This window comes from Molothrus aeneus, chromosome 3 (genome assembly GCF_037042795.1).
Source record: "Molothrus aeneus isolate 106 chromosome 3, BPBGC_Maene_1.0, whole genome shotgun sequence".
Lineage (NCBI taxonomy): Eukaryota > Metazoa > Chordata > Aves > Passeriformes > Icteridae > Molothrus > Molothrus aeneus.
Genome location: NC_089648.1, coordinates 85,814,444 through 85,830,669, shown reverse-complemented (window position 1 = coordinate 85,830,669; position 16,226 = coordinate 85,814,444). Strand labels below are relative to the sequence as shown.

At 43.8% G+C, this 16,226-nt stretch overlaps 1 protein-coding gene across 1 annotated transcript in view; it reads left to right on the top strand.

Moving 5' to 3' along the window:
* The first annotated feature begins 3,226 nt into the window (after nt 1-3,226).
* CSMD1 (CUB and Sushi multiple domains 1) overlaps nt 3,227-16,226 on the top strand; it is a 1,074,877-nt gene continuing 1,061,877 nt past the window's right edge. Inside the window, exon 1 of the mRNA XM_066547292.1 lies at nt 3,227-3,499. Within this exon, the coding sequence (XP_066403389.1) occupies nt 3,433-3,499 (67 nt within the window). The 5' untranslated portion in view covers nt 3,227-3,432. The remainder of the gene's footprint in view (nt 3,500-16,226) is intronic.

The window sequence follows — 16,226 nt, the reverse complement described above, 5'->3', positions numbered from 1 at the left end:
TCTGGCAGAAAGCTACAGATTTCTGTGCCCAGTGGCAAGTACAGATTGTGGCTATGGATTCCTACAAACATCCCTTTTTAATAAGTATGTGGTATATTTTCAGATATGTTCTGAATCAGTAGTTCTTCTTGGATAGGTGCAAATATTCTTGCACCTTACAGAAAGATGTTTCTTCCTCCCATAAAAAGACAACATGGAAATATGGATTCAATATTATTAACATAGCAAGCTGAAAAAAATGAAAAGAGAAGAGGAAATCTAACCTTTCAGACCTTTGTTTTATATGGCACAGAGGAACAAAAGGACAAGCCCTCAACTGAAAATAAATCCTTGTCAAGTTACTTTTAAATCACCCTGATTAGTACAAATAGTCTTGACATATACACTCCCCATACCATCTATAGGGAATAGAAAGAAATATTGCCTCTGTTCAAACTCATAAATTTGTGGATTTTATGGTAGTACATTAGGTACTTAATATACAACAGAGAGATTACAGTCATTAGGTTAGATCATATTCTGTAATTACCATGTGTAGGTACTGCAGTTCCACACTGAACTCAAGTCAGGTTGGTGGAGACTCCTCCTGGAATGCCATGCTTCAGTTCCAGAGTCATCTTCTGGCTTTCTTGGCTTTTGGGGGAAAAAAAATACACCAAACAAGGTTTGTAAAAGTCACTGTGACAGCTACCTGAGTCTGTTGAGAGGCTGAAATCTTCTCGGGGTGGGGATCTGTGCTATCCTGTTTATCTCAGGCTAATGGTAACATGCTGAAGGCCAGCAATGTTTATGCATTATGGTTTACTGTCACAGGATGTAAGAAAGGAGATAGGGCATCTTTTGCAGTCATACTGATCATGGTGCTTGGTTATTTTACCTTATCTAGGTGCTATGAAGGGAAGAAATTAACACTCGTATAGCTCAAAAGAGAAGGAATTGGGTCCCAAAAGCTCAATGAGGCCCCAAAAATCCTCAGAAGAACAGAAGGCCTTGGATACAGTAAATCTATGCTGTGTGAGTCAAGACCAAGAAGGCACATATTATATCATACTGGAGCTCTGGCAGAATCTGCCATGAGTAGCATTAAACAGCAACTTCTCAAGAGTGCTTACTGAAACAGCACAGCAAGAAATGATACCATCATTACTGCTTTCAACTATGTGCATATAAACAGTGTTTATTTATGATTTTTCAATTATCCTAACTTAACAGACAATACACCAAAACAAAACAAAAAATTATTGGGCCAGATGCAATGCAAACAATTGCTCATTTCAGAAATCTGAGCCTCAGATTTCTGGATGCCAGAAAGTAAGTCTCAGCTTAAGTTTTCCATCTTTCTTACAATCGTTAGCAAACTCCCCCCAGTCCTCTGACAAGGATAAGTGGAGGAGCCTGAGCAGCTCTGACTGGGGAATTCTACACAGCAGCTTGGCTACATGATGTCTGGTACTAACAAGTATTAGCACCATTTTACTTTCACGAATGGAAAGAAATGAGTCCCGGAGGTGTTCTTAAAATATGGATGAATGCTAACTAAAACCAGATCCCTTCTGTGAAAGTGTTTCGAGGGCAGTGGGTTTGGGAGCTGTCGGGGAAGGCAGTGAAGGGGCTGCAGGCCTGGCCCGGCAGGGAGGGAGAGCTTGCCACGAGATGGCAGCAATGCCACGTCTGGCTCGGCATCCTGCCTGGCTCTGCTTTCCTAATTTTTTGTTGTTTTTGTTTTTTTTTTTTTTTTTTGAGTGAGAACCACAACGTTTTTATCTAAATACGAGCTTATTACAAAGTCAGCCTACCTCGTTCAGCGCCTATTCACTACCTTCATGCAACTTACAACGAGAAAATAACTTTGCATATTTCCCCACAAAAGAAAACTTGTCGTAAGTGAATAATTACAACCTTGAAAGTACCTTTCCAAAAGGGCTTGTGTTTCTGTCTTTCCTTCCTATGAGCTTTTGTCTTTTAATTACGGATATAGGTAAGCATTAATTATGGAGTCAGGCCCAGCATGCAATGATGGTGACAATTCATACTGGATTGAAAGTCAGGGTTGGGCACGTTTTTGCCGATCAGGTAGGCCTGGCACAGAAACCTTTGCTGGGATCATGGAGCATAGGGACCTGTGACATGACAACCTTGGATCACCACTTCCTTTCCCTCGTGCTCAAGGAACCAACCTGCTCCAGGCTGGTGGTAGGGAAGCCTCTGGTGCATACTGCCATGTCATATTCTCATTGGTTTTTCTTTACTTTTGGAAAGGATTGTTAACGGCAGAAATTCCTCTTGGCAACAAGAGCTCTCGAGAACGGCAACATAAAGACAAAGCAGTGTTCTGCAAGGAGAAATTGTCTCGTCTCCTTCCTCTCAGGAACAACAGCTTGTTCTGATGAACAACTTAGAAGGAACGAGCAGGGCACATTTTGGACCTGAAAGCCTTCCCCTCTCAAGAGCAGGGACGAAAGCAGAGGGTAATTTCACCAAGGACGAGGGACCCCAGCACCCGCACCTCTCGCACCCCGCATGGGGCTGGTGGAGGCGAACCGCAGGCAGAGCTGGGGGACAGGACACCGGGGAATAGCAGCAGAAGCCTCCCGGGCAGGTGTAGCCCTACAGCCACTACCCTTCTCCGCGCCGGGGGACACCGGGCCCGGCGAAAGCCATCGCTCCCCTGGGGCCTCTCGGCGGCCGGCAGCAGCCGCCCGGGGCCGCGGCCAGGGCGGGGGGCGAGGCCGCGGCCGCCCCGGGAGGCCGTGCGGGGCTGTCCGGCGGCGTGGAGAGGCTGCGGGCTGGGCGAGCTCCGGCTGCACAGCGCCGGCCCCTTCCCCTCTCCCTGGGAAGTGATGGTTGAGTCCGGCGGCGGCGGCGGCGGCTTCTCGTGTGGCTGGCAGCCGCTCCGCTGCGCTGCCTGCGCTACTCTCGCCGCGATCCCTCCCTCCCTCTTCTCTCCTTCTCCTCCTCCTCCTCCTCCTCCTCCTCCCTCTCCTCCTCCTCCTCTTCCTCGCACTCTCCGCATCCCTCTCCTGCCGACGCCGCCGCTGCCCGGCTCTCCCCGCCGGCGGCCGTGCATGCCTCGCCGCCCGCGGCCCCGGGCGTGCCTCCCCTCCCTCCCCGGGTGCCCTCCCTCCCCTGGGCGGGCGGCGGGCCGGCGGCGCCGGGGCTCCGCGGGCGCTGAGCGGCGCAGCCCCGCCGCGGCGCGGGACTGATGCTGTCTGTGAGCAGAGCGGAGCGAGCCGCCCGCGCAGTCCTGCAGGAGGCGCCGGGCGCTGCGCGGCGCTCGGGACCCGGACCGCTCCTCTCCGCCTCTCCTCGCCCTGTGGTGGTTATTTGGCGCTGTCCTTAGCCCCGCTGCCGCTCGGAGGACACGGTCGCAGCCGAGAAGAGCCGCCGGGGGTTTTGTGTGAGAGTGTGTGTGTGTGTGGAATAACTGCAGACATGACTGCGTGGAGGAAATTCAAGTCTCTGCTGGTTCTCTGCGCGGGGCTCCTCACTGCAGCTCAGGGTAAGAAGATTCGGGTTTCTTGCATTGCATTCGTGTAGGCTGTGGTTACGGCACTCATAACCCCTCAGCTAAATCTCTGCCGTTCGGTTGAGCTCTCTCTCTCGCTTCGTTTCTGTGCCGGCAAACAGCAGGCTCCTCGAGCCCGGTCTCCCTTCTCCCTGCCTCCCACCTCCCGCCAGTGTTCCCCTCGGGCTCTGCTCCCGGCCGGTCACTTCCCCCGGGAGAAACCAGCTCCCTGGAGTTGGGCAGCAGCCGCTGCGACGCCGCGAGCGGAGCCGTGCGCATCCAGCCGCCTGGGCAGCGCCGGAGTTTGGGAACACTTCGCTCTCCGCGCAAGCACGAACGGCACCCGCTGCCGTGTGAGGGACAATCCCCGGGCTGGCAAGTTTGGATCTCCCCTCCTCCCGCCTCCCCGGCTTTTGCCGTGCTCGAGGGGGAGCGCGGAGTGGGTGGTCGCGGAGAGCCGCCTCCGCCTGCTTTCAGCCGGCTCCGCTCCCCGCAAGTTGCGCGGAGGCGGGGATGCGGCGCCGGGGACACCTCCGCCAGCTGCCTGCCCGTGCCCGAGGGAAGAGGACTCCTCTCTGCTGGGTGTGCGGTGGAGAGAATCTCCCCACCTCAGCTGGGTTTCTCCTTAAAATCAATGGGGGAGGGTGGAGAAACGAGGGGTTGACGGGGGAGAATTTGGTTACACAACTTCAGTGCTGGCCTCAGCCCCATTACTTTGGCTCATCGCTGGAGACAACAACTTCCCCATTATTCACTTCGCCTCTCATTAGCCCTGCGCTTTTTCATGCTGGGAGAGATGCGAGTCTGTGTGAGAGAGAGAGAGGGAGGGAGTGAGGCAGCTCGCATCTGAGCACCTGTCCCCGATACAGCCTCTGTCATCTCCCACCTCGCTCCCGGTTGTTCTGCCTGCCTCCGGGATGACGGTTCCCCTTGCGGTTTGTACCGTCTGAGTCTCCCTTAAATCTTCCAGGGCGCTTTACATCGTTCCCACCATTTTATTTTTCTCGCTGTCTTTTCGGTGCGGGGGCGGCTGAAGAGGGGGGAGCAGGGCTACCGCGGCCCCCGGGTTGGCGGGCGAGGCTGGAGCCTTCCCCGTCCTGCGGGTGCCCACGGCCCGGTTCCCTCGCCCGCCTGGGTGGCACGGCAGGGTGCCTTCCTTCCTATAGCCTCCGGCCGTGATCTGCAGGAAGAGGCGGTAGAAGGCCAGCCCGGGCCGCCGGGAACCGGGCAGGAGTCTTGCCCGGTCCGGAGGAGCGGCTGCGGCTCCACACCGGCCCGATAGCATCCCTCCTCTGCCCGGATCCTGCCGCTGCCGCGGTCCACCGAGCAACGCCACCCGGCTGCCTCTGTGGGAAGGGAGCGGGGCGAGAAAGGCGCCCGGCTCTCCTGGGCTGTGAATCCGCGGCTCCTGGGGATGGGGCTGTGCCCGGCAGCACACACAGCCCGGGGCGGGCGGGGGCTTCTCGGCGTGGCCGCCCTACCCAAAGTTCCAGCCTGCCCACCCCCGAGCCCCCGGTGCCTCCTGCCCCCGGTCCCGCCCGCGCACGTGCCCGGCTCCCGGCGCTGCCCCGGGCACGGCCCGGCCCGGCGGGGAGGGAGCTCCGGTCCCTGGCGGGGCTGCCCCGACAGCCGCGCTCCAGCCGGGCCCGGACTGCGGGACGAGGGGCAGCTGCTGCCGCGGCCACGCCGCTCCCGGGATGGGCCGACACCCGCGACTCATTTGTTAAATACACTGTAGCCCGTTATGTCGTTTGACATTTAAGTGTTTTCTTTTCATGGCTGACAGCACATACGAAAAGCTGGAGGCTGGATCATGGTTATTCAGCGACGATCCGACGTGTTTTGCTTACATACAAAGGCTTTGCCAGGAACGTTTGGGCACTGCCGCTGATGCTGCTCTGCAGAATGTAATTATACCTGCTTAATGTGAAGCAGCAACACACCCACTTAAAGGCTAAAGACTGACTTAATATTGAAGTCAAACAACAGGTTGAAGGGGAGCCATCGGGGACAGTTGACATAATTCCTTCCCGTTTACCTTCCCAGGCAATTGAGCAGAGGTATCTATATTTAGTCAAATGTAATCCTGAGGCTGAAATTACGTTAATGCTTCAGAGAGTGAAAAAACTCCTTCCTTAGTAACATAAAGAGCCAGGGTTTCAGGAGCACACGAAATAATTTTAATTATTAGATTCTCAGAACTCTCTTTTACCAGCCCCTTGCTATCAAATAATTTGGTCACTGTAGAAGGAAATCACCCAGGTTTTGCTTGGTTTGGGGATTTTAGTAGCAAAAAAAGAAACGAGTGCTGAATTTCTGGAGGTGTTGCCACAGGCGTTCCCATATCTTTCAGTAAAATGACAGGTGGGTTGCTTTCCACAGTGTTCCTCGTTATGAAATGAAATGGAAACCCTTTGTTCCTGTGGAATTTTCTGTAACTTTTTGAAGGAACAAGGAAGGATGAAAATGTACATTCATCATCGTTCACTGTGGTAGACTTGAGGTGCAGTTCTACACATTTCTTTGGACTGATTTAATCTGATTGATGGACCTGAGTGTTTTGGAAAACATTTGGGGAATCCTTCCCTGCTCATTGTGCTTTAAGCATCAAGGGAAATTAGTATGGAGTCATTTAAAGGAACCGCTTTCCCAGAAGCTACCCTATCATAGCAATTATGCTTCAACAAGACAGACGGCAGGGTGTTCAGCTATGCATGTTAAGATGGGCTTGTTTATAGAGCCATTTGCTAATTCTGATATGTTGTATTGTAACAAAAGCAAACATAAAGAACCCTATTGATTTTCTTGAAAGAAAAAACGCATCAATATAATTTCTGTAAAAATTCATACTGGTATAGAACAAATAATAGATTTAGACTCAATTCAGACTAAAATTCAAGAAAAGAGTAAAAGACATTTCTGCTGTGACATAAGGTCTGTGGACAACCTATATTCTGTAGAACATATATTCAGTAGGAATACATACTGCTTAATACCTAGAGTTGTTCCAGTACATGTTTTCAAGATAATTTCCTGGATGTGTTTAGATAACCAAATACAGAACCTTCATTGCCACCTAATTGCCTCAAACTAAATGTACATAAGCAGGCTTGTGCAGAGAGGTATCATTCAGATTAATGGAAATAACAAAGGGAAAACATTTCTGTTCTTAAATTAGATACAGACAGTAAAAGGACTCTCACATCTACAGCTCAGGATTTTGTTTAAAAAAAATAAATAAATCTCAAAACATTTTATGTACCTTCTGTTTCCTGCTATCACTTTGTCATAATAATTGCTACAACTACATCACGCAAAGTTACCACTCTGTTAAAGGCCTACTCCTGTTGGACTGAGAGTGTTTGTCTCTTTTAAAGTCTTTTTTTTTCTCCAAAGTAGTGTTTTTCAAACTGTGAGACTGGTCTCTCTAGAGAGGCTTCATTCTCTTCCAGAGAAGACTAAAGCAATTCTGAGGAAAATGAGCTGAAAAAAGGGAATTTTTAAAAGAACATCAGTGCAAGGTATTGAACACCCAGCTGTAAAACCAAGTATTTGATGGATGCATTCTCAATCCCCCAGCTCAGTGAGGAATTTGCCATAGAAAGGCCTAGTAGAGAATATCCAGCTCTGACCATGTAATATTTTAAAGTAAAAATGCATTTACTTTTTGGTAAGACCTGTATCTGTACTATTTTTTGCATTGAGATATGTATATGATGTCCTAAACTATGTATAGGAATAGGAAACTTGGTCAACTTGAATGTAATGTAGTGAAGAGCATATCAATGCCACAAAGATTCCCCACACACTCATTTTAGACTCTTGAACCCATAGTTGAGGTTGAATTACCACTGCCAACCAGTAAAGATTTTTCAGTTTCTCTGGTGTGTCTGTGTGTGTGTGTGGAACAGGATACTGGTGTGAGGAGCTGGAGATGGTTTACAGGCACATGAAGACATAAGCACAAATGGAACTTCAGGATGTATTGAAATCTGTGAGGCCACTTCAGCACCATCTCTGATTTGTATAGATACCATTCTGCAAATTATCTATACTGCAAATCTGTCTATTTTGCTGACTCTCACTCTCATGTCCCTTTATACAGGCATGTATGATATTGATCAGACAATGGTTTTTTTTTATTTGGAAAGGGCAGTTGTCATTTTTCCCCCTGCAGACTGCTTTTTCTATATCAACACTTAATCTTGTTTTTACTAATGGTATGGTATTAGTGTTACATATGCATTGATATCAGCAAGTTTTAGAAAAGTCATCTATGCCACTTTTGCCTCCACAGCATTTCCACTAATAAAAACTTTTGTCCAAACAAATTAAGAAAGTCTGAAACTGTAAATATTTTCAGTTATGCATTCAAGATTTACCATGCTCTATAGAAAGGCTGAAAAGCCTGAGGGACCACTGTTTTCAACTTTTTCAAGATGTAATCCGTACACCATCACATTAAACTCCTTCTTGTAACCTTTTCTTGGAGAAGTGACTGCTTGATAGTGTCACAATATAAAACCTCCAGTTTTATAGATAAATATAAAGATAAAATGTAATTTCATCTTGCTCAAATCCATATTGAACCCTGGTGTTTCTCTTTGGCCATGGTGACACTATTCTGCTGGCAAACAGCTTTCCGTGCGAGCACGCCCTGCAGCCGGTGCCGGGCTGCCTGCAGCCGGCAGGGGAGGCACTGAGGGAAGGGGAGTTGCTGCTTCAACTCTGCAATCCACTCAAGCAGTAGCATAAGTGTGAGACCTGGCCTCTAATTAAAATCCAGTGTACAACAGGATTCAAGTCAGGGTCACAGAATAAAAATCTGGCCTCTAGTTCTCCATATGGCTGCAAAATTAGCCATATTAGACTGAGAAAAATTGGATGTTCTTCCAATTTTTGCAGTGAGCAAAGAATAAGAATCATATGGAAATTCTCCTAATGTGTATGAATCACTTTCTTTTACTTAGAAGTTTTACTTTTCTATGTCAGCTCTAATTGCCCTTAAACCATTTTTTATCAACCACAAAATTTTGAAATAGGGGAAAAATGGCATTAATGCCTGAGGAGAGCTGTGAGATATTTCTTTGTCCTGACACATCTTTGTTCTGGCTGGATGAAAGACTTCACTCCACTATATGACATTTCCATTGCATTTAAGAAAATCTATACTGTATTTGTTACAAGCATTTCTCAGAGGAATAGCTACTTATACAAATAACTTGGATTATTGTTAGTGCTATATTGACACCCAAAGGCAACATATATCTGTTGTCTGCATTTAGTGACTGAATAGTAAATGCAGGCATGCAAGCACTCTTTAAAGAGTAATGCATCTTATTTTTAACTTTCTCAGAGACAAGAACTTTTTCTGCATTTCTTTCTCATATGGAAAAAAAAAAAAAAAGAAAGTGATGGTAGTTTCTTGCCATTTTTACCTGGAGGGCAGTTTTGTTTAAAGGACAAAGCAGCAAGATTTAATCACTCTTACATTGCTGATGATTAACCAGAACTCTTGATTAATCAGAATATCATCAATGATCTGCTTTAGAAAAAAAAAAAATCACAAATTCTAGCAATTATAATAATGCTTTAATTTCCATAGTAAAAATTAATCACAATTTCTTACAGCTTTTTAATTATTTAATTATGCATTTTAATGATGAATTCATGCATATTCTGTAATAGTGATTTGACTTCTTTCAATTAAATTTCTTGTCTCATCCCTGTCCAGTAAAAGGTAACTTCAGGCAGTTCTGAGAGCCCAGTTCTGCTGCATTGGAAACTGAAATTTGTACTGATTTCTGAAATAGCTCAATTGGCTACTTTTGAACAGATTGCCACTTCAAATAATCCAGACAAAGTAGATATTGCAGCTGAAGAGTGGAGTCAGACCTTGTTTAATTTGAGCTCTTGTGGAGAAATTCTGACAATGTTTGCACCCATGAATGACTTAAAAAAAGGAAAACTAGGTGAAACCTTGATAATTTTAATATATTTATTTATATGTGGAAGCAATTTGCGTTTAAACAGTATCTCTGGTATCTCTGAGCATCTGACCTTTACCTTACTTCATTTTTTTTTCTCTTTTTTTTCCTTTAAAGATATTAAGACCAATACACAGAGAAACTTAGTATCATTTTAGTCTCTGGATGTTTTATATCTGTCTTACAGTATCCTATGGATACTGAAGTACAGAATTATGTTCTGTATTCAGGTCTTTGTTGTACAGTGGCTTTCCGAAAGAAACATTTGCAGCACTGCAGCTGACACAGACCTGAATAAATTACGAGTAAAACTTTTTATGCAGTGTTTGTTTGCAAATTTGCATGAAATATGGTCAGCATTTAAAAATTACATTTTACAGTACTTGCTTCGTGCCTTGTGTTCAATTGCAAGGCAATGTTTTGGTTTTTTTAATGCAATTTTGCCAAACACAATGTTCTTATTTTTTTATTTCTTCTTTCTTGTCTGATAGTTTCCCATGTTTCTTTTTCTTTTTCTTTTTCTTTTTCTTTTTCTTTTTCTTTTTCTTTTTCTTTTTCTTTTTCTTTTTCTTTTTCTTTTTCTGTTTTGTTTTTTTTTTTTTTTTACTAGAGATTAATTTCTAAACCTATGTTTGAGGGTTTTTATTGAAATGTTCTTATAATTTTGATGTCTGCATCAAACCTTTGACATTTGTCACAAAGTAAATCATTTTTTTCTCTCACTCATCCTATGAGTTGCAGATCAAATATAGCCATGATAGAATATAGCATAAATCATTGTTTACTTCCTTTGACCTGCCTTACTTGCCATATTGTGTTCACACATAAACTCCAAAAGAACACAGACATTCAAACTTTTATTTACTTACACTGGTGCTGAAACACAAGCAATTTACAGTGCACTGGGAACAAAAGTGCAGCCAGCCTTGCCCTGTACTTGAAAGTTGGGTTCAAAGGTGGGCCTAAACACATTGGAGACCACAATGAGGTTGTTTTCTTTTTAAAATACTGGCCTAGCTGTAGCTTGGATTTAAAGTGTCCTCACTGTGCTTGCAATGCTGGCTGCTGAAGTGGATGGGTTAGCTTGCCTTGCTCTGCAGAGTGTGTCCAGAATACATGGCTGAGATCTTAGGCTTGGCTTTGGGCACTGTGCTTGAGCTTGCCTTGTAAGAGTGCCTTGGGGCTCAGCCTCAATCATGGTGCATCCAACACGCCCCGTGGAACTCGGGGCTGTGGGTACTGCTGCTCTACAACACAGGTGGAGCTGCACGGAGCAGGGAGGGCACTTTGTCAAGAAGCAGCTGACGTTAGGAAGCAAGGGGCCAGATATTGCAGGAATATACATCAGCTTACAGAACCTGCCTTGTCCTGAACCTAGGAAAAAAAATGCAGGTGACTGTGAGGGCAGGAAAAAAAGGAAAGAAAGAATGATGTTTACACAACAGTGAAATGTCTGAAAAAGCCACTTCGATAAAATAAAAAAAGCAAAATTTAACTTCTTTTTAGACTAATTTTGCATGCTTCTGGCTGTGAAACAAATGGTCATGACAATTCACACTGCTCTCACTAATGTTTGTGGGGTATCAATGCAGAAGCTGACTACATTCAAGTGACTAAGTGCACTATTTTAGCTTTGCCCCAGCAGTCAGATTCTCTATTGGTATCCTGCTGATGTTTCTTATAATACATAGATTGTGTCATACCAAGCATTTTTTTGAGGGGGAAGGGGAAACGTCTTATAATTCACTTTCAGAACCTCAGTTCAATCGAACAACTGCTAATATCACAATGAGTGACCCTCTGCATTTGTAGATATTTCTCTTGAGAAATTAAATTGATTTTCTTTATCTTAGCATGTAAATATCCTCAGCACACATTTGGACCCATTGTTTGCAGTGGCTCTTACACTGAAGAATGTAGTGTTAATAGATCTTACGAAGTCAACAGTGGCAGCAGGAGTAGCATTTTGATCATTAGCTGTACTCAATTATTTCTGTTTAGCTTTCCTGTGAAATCTATTGTGAAATTTAATTAACATAAATGAAAATACAGAAATCTTCCTTTTTTTTTTTCCTGGTACATAATGTAGTTAACTTGAAAGCAGTTGTAGGGAAAATAAAAGCATTCTGCTATGCAGAAGTACGTAAATTAGACATAGACTCTGGTCATCAGTTTAGTAGTTTGGATTGCTTTATATCAGATTTTAACTAGTTAGGACCTGATCTAAAGGTTGGGGAGCTCACAGAATTTAAAAAGTCTAATTAACCTTAAAAGGTTTTTTATCTTGCCCTTGTTATAGCCATATATCATACAGACAATTTGCATTGAAACAAGGATGGTAGAAAAAAAATATAATAACATTAAAGAAAATTCAAACTCTTTGTTATGAAATTGGCCACAGAAATGCTGTTTAGACTCATAGAATGGTTTGGGTTGGAAAGAACCTTAAAGATCACCTCATTCTAACTCCCCTGTCACGGGCAGGGACGCCTTCCACTAGACCATGTTGCTTTAAACCCCATCCAACCTGGCTTTGAACACTTTCAGGGATGGAATATCCACAGCTTCTCTGGGCAACCTGTTGCAGTGCCTGACCACCCTCACAGTCAAGAATTTCATCATAATGTCTAAGCTAAACCTACTGTCCTTCAGTTTGAAGCCTTTCCCCTTGTCACTCCATGCTTTTGTGGAAAGCCCCTCACTGGCTTGCTTGTAGGCCCTCTTTGGTACTGGAAGGCGCTCTAAGGTCTTCCTGGAGAGTTTTCTTCTTCATACTGAACAGCCCCAGCTCTCCCAGCCTGTCTCTGTGGGAGATGTGCTCCAGCCCTCTGACCATCTTCACAGCCTTCTCTGGACTTGCTCCAACAGGTCTATTAGTATATTACTGTGTCAGGGGCCCAGAGCTGGACACAGAGCTCCAGATGAGGTTTCATGAGAAGGAGTAGAGGGGCAGAAGCACCTCCCTCCACGTGCTGGTCCCATTTCTTTCAATGCAGCTCAGGATATATTTTGCTTTCTGGGCTGCAAGCGCACATTGCTGCGTCATTTGAACTTCTCATCCACCAACACCTCCAAGTCCTTCTCCTCGGGGCTGCTCTCAATCAATTCTCTTTGCAGCCTTTGCCTCAACTCCTGTGCAGGACCTTACAAATTAAATTTCATGAGGTTTGCACAGGCCAACCTCTCAAGCCTGTCCTGGTTGGATGTTGTCACTTCCCTGCAGCATGTAGTCTGCCCTGCAACTTGGTGTCGTTTGCTTAAAGATAAATGATGCCTCAATTTTTTTTGACCTATCTGAAATGTATCTCACTCCACTGGCTTTCACTGTTTATATAATTTATTTGGTTCTGAGGAAAGATTAACCTTTAATTGCTTTCTTTAGCAACATTTAGTAAACAGGCTGATAGCATGGAGATGATCTATGCAAACAGCAAAGAAGGATTTCTCCAACCCATGTTGCCATGACAATTTAGATTTTTCTTGTCAACTCCTGAGAAGCTTCAAAGTAATTTCTTTAAAGCAATGAATCAGGGGATATTTTGGAAATTGAAGTTGCTCTCTTTTTAAATTTAGTATCATTTAACACAGTAAGGGGCCTGACTCAAAAGATTGTAATATCCACAAACAAGAACTATTGCAAAAAAATATAAAATCATGTAACTCTCTTTGTAGATCTCTGATAATTTATATCAGCTGTGAAGGTAACTTCAGATGCATTATCAAGTGACTTAGATTTTTTTTATTAACTATATGATAATAATAAATAGTTATCATAAAAATAAGAATGGATAATGAATAATGGAGAGTCCAGCTTATACCTGTCATTTTGATCCTCAGGACAGTATTTTATCTTGCAGGTATTTTGAGGTAATTAGATTACAGAAGGATTAGAGAACAAAGATGGACTAAACTTTTTTTTAAATAGTTACAATTATAACATTAGTTCAATGAATGAGAAATAAAATAAAAAGGCTGGTGTCTGCATATTTAAATTGCTATCCCAGATAAGTCCCCTGTAAAATGTTATTAGTAATCAAACTGAACTTCACTCTTGTTACTTGTTTTAATTGAAATAGACTGTTTTGAAAAAGAACTAAAACTAGTCCAAACTAATTTAATTTAATTTAATTCCTAAGAAATAAATTACTGCCTTAATGAGGTTTTTCTTAGGTTGCTGTTAGCACTAATGAAAACATGGTAAATGGAAAGAAGATAAAGTGAAATGCTGTTTCTGCTGGGAAAATACATTTCTCTGTATAGAAGACAAGAAAAGTAGCTCAGTAATGGTTTTCTTTTTGAAATGTTCCTGGCAGATGATGGTCACTGTGTTGGTGTAGTTTGTTTACCACTTTGCAATAGATTTGAGATGAGTCATATCACATTAGAAGGAAAATTGAGAAGTTGTTTTGTCAAAGTGAATTCTGTTTTCCTTTTTTGTCATATATACTCAAATTACTAGCTCTCTTTAAACAGAGACACCTAATTGATTTTTATAAGTGCTTATTCTTGTTGTGTCCATAAATCTGAGTTCCTTTTGTTAGAAATGGTAAATGCAGATATATCCCTTCTATCCAGGGAATAAGGTGACTGAGCTGGAGTCTTCTGTCAGTTCACCTCATGCATCTCCTTTACACTGTTTTATTTTCATGCTAGCTTGAGCCACAGAAATTTCAACATCTACAAGCACAGTTGTTTTTCTCAAGCCTTTCTATCCTCTTGCCTTCAGAATGGGAGCTGACTGAATAAGGACTATAGGACAGATTCTCAAGATTTCTCTTTTATAGAGATTTTTATTTCTGTCTTAATTCCTTACTGAATTTGTAAGTCCATTTTACTGGTAATACATCTCAGTTTATCCACAGAGTTAGGAAAAATGATACTTATCAGAATATTTGGTAAAGAAACAAAGGGATGGAGTGTGAATGGAGTACTTACGATACATAAGATGCTAGGCATTCAGAAGGAAAAGTAACCTTCTTTTTCAAAAATATTTGATGTAAGAAAAGATCCATTTCTTGAATAATAGAACATGAGCATATTGAACAATAAAACGTGTGTGAGCTCGTTTTAGCACTAAGTTTAAGGATGCTGGGAAGAGGGCAGAAGGCACTGTTTGCAGTCAAGAGCCTAGATTGTTGTGCCAAATACCTGCAGTTACCACTGCCATAAGAGAAAACTGCAGATCTCAGCACTTTTGAACATAAAGAAATTTGTGCTGTACTTAACTATTACACTCAAGAATCTTCAGAAACTGAACACAATAGAGTGCTGTAAAGGGAATGAATAGAAAATTATATTAAGCATTTACTACTGTTATCTCCTACGTAGTATCTGAATTAAGCAAAGTTTCCAAACCTATCAGTGTTGTGTTATTGTTTTAGGAAGAAGAATTCCTCAAGGGAAGTTGAAATTTTTCTTTAAAGCTTCTGGACTTAAGTAATTGTGTGTATTAAAACAACAACCACTACAGAAAAAAACAACCAAACAAAAAACCCCTAAACAAATGAACAACTAACGTGGATCTGATGTAGCCTGGAACAAAACATTTTTGATTACAAAGCAAACACAAATCAGAATTTGGAGTGAAGCGGACTCAAACATTACTGTCTATATGACATAATGGAGATTGTAGTCCGTGGCCATAGCTAAAAATAATCAGTTCCACCACCACTTATATTTCCTCTATGAGTATTCATCATTTTTACATTTATCCTCCGTTGATGGTAACTACGTACTGTTCCTGGTGGCTCCATTTTTCTTTCTAAAAAACAGGCTGCTTGTAAGTGATGGGCAGGTTCTGGTGGAAGAAAAGTATCTACCCAGTTTTACCATTGTGGAATATATACTAAACTTTTGATATTGTGCATCACTCTGCAGACCATACTTGCAGAATGGATATGTTTGTATAAATATTTTGAATGTACTTTGTCAATGTATTGGTTTTGTGTGGCCAGGTTTTGGTAGTTGGGATGCTACTGGGGTGGCTTCTTGAGAAGTTTCCAGAAGCTTCTCCCAATAGAGCCAATCCTAGCTGGTTCCAAGAGGGATCCACTGCTGGCCAAAGCCAAGCCCACCGGCAACAGTGGTAGAGCCTCTGAGAGGACATAGTTAAGAAGAGAGAAATAACCTGTGCAACGGCAACTACAGCTGGGAGAGAGCAGTGAGAATGTGGGAAAGGAACAACTGAAGGCACCCAAATCACTGAAGAAGGAAGGGTAGGAAGTGCTCCAGGTGCCAGAGGTCCAGGTCCCTGCACTATATGGTGTAGACCATGGTGAAGCATCTGTGTCCTGGCAGCCCATGGAGGCACATGAGGGAGCAGGGAGGAGTGGGGAGATGCCTGAAGCAGGCTGTGACCCTTGTTGGAAGCCCACACTGAAGCAGGCTTCTGGAAGAATCTGTGGACCCAAGGAAAGAGTAGCCCACACTGGAGCAGGTTTGCTGGCAGGACTTTTGATCCCACAGGGGACCCGCGCTGGAGCAGCCTGTTCCTTAAGGACTGCACCCTGTGGAAGGGACCCATGCTGGAGCAGTTTGTGAAGAAGTGCAGCTCATGGGAAGGACTCATATTGGAGAAGTTTATGGAGGACTGTTGCCTGTGCGATGAATCACATGTTGGAGCAGGGGAAGAGTGTGAGTCCTCCTCCTGAGGAGGAAGGAACAGCAAAGACTAATCTCTGATGAACTGACTGTAATCCCCATTCCCTGTCCACCTGTATCATTACGGGGAGGAT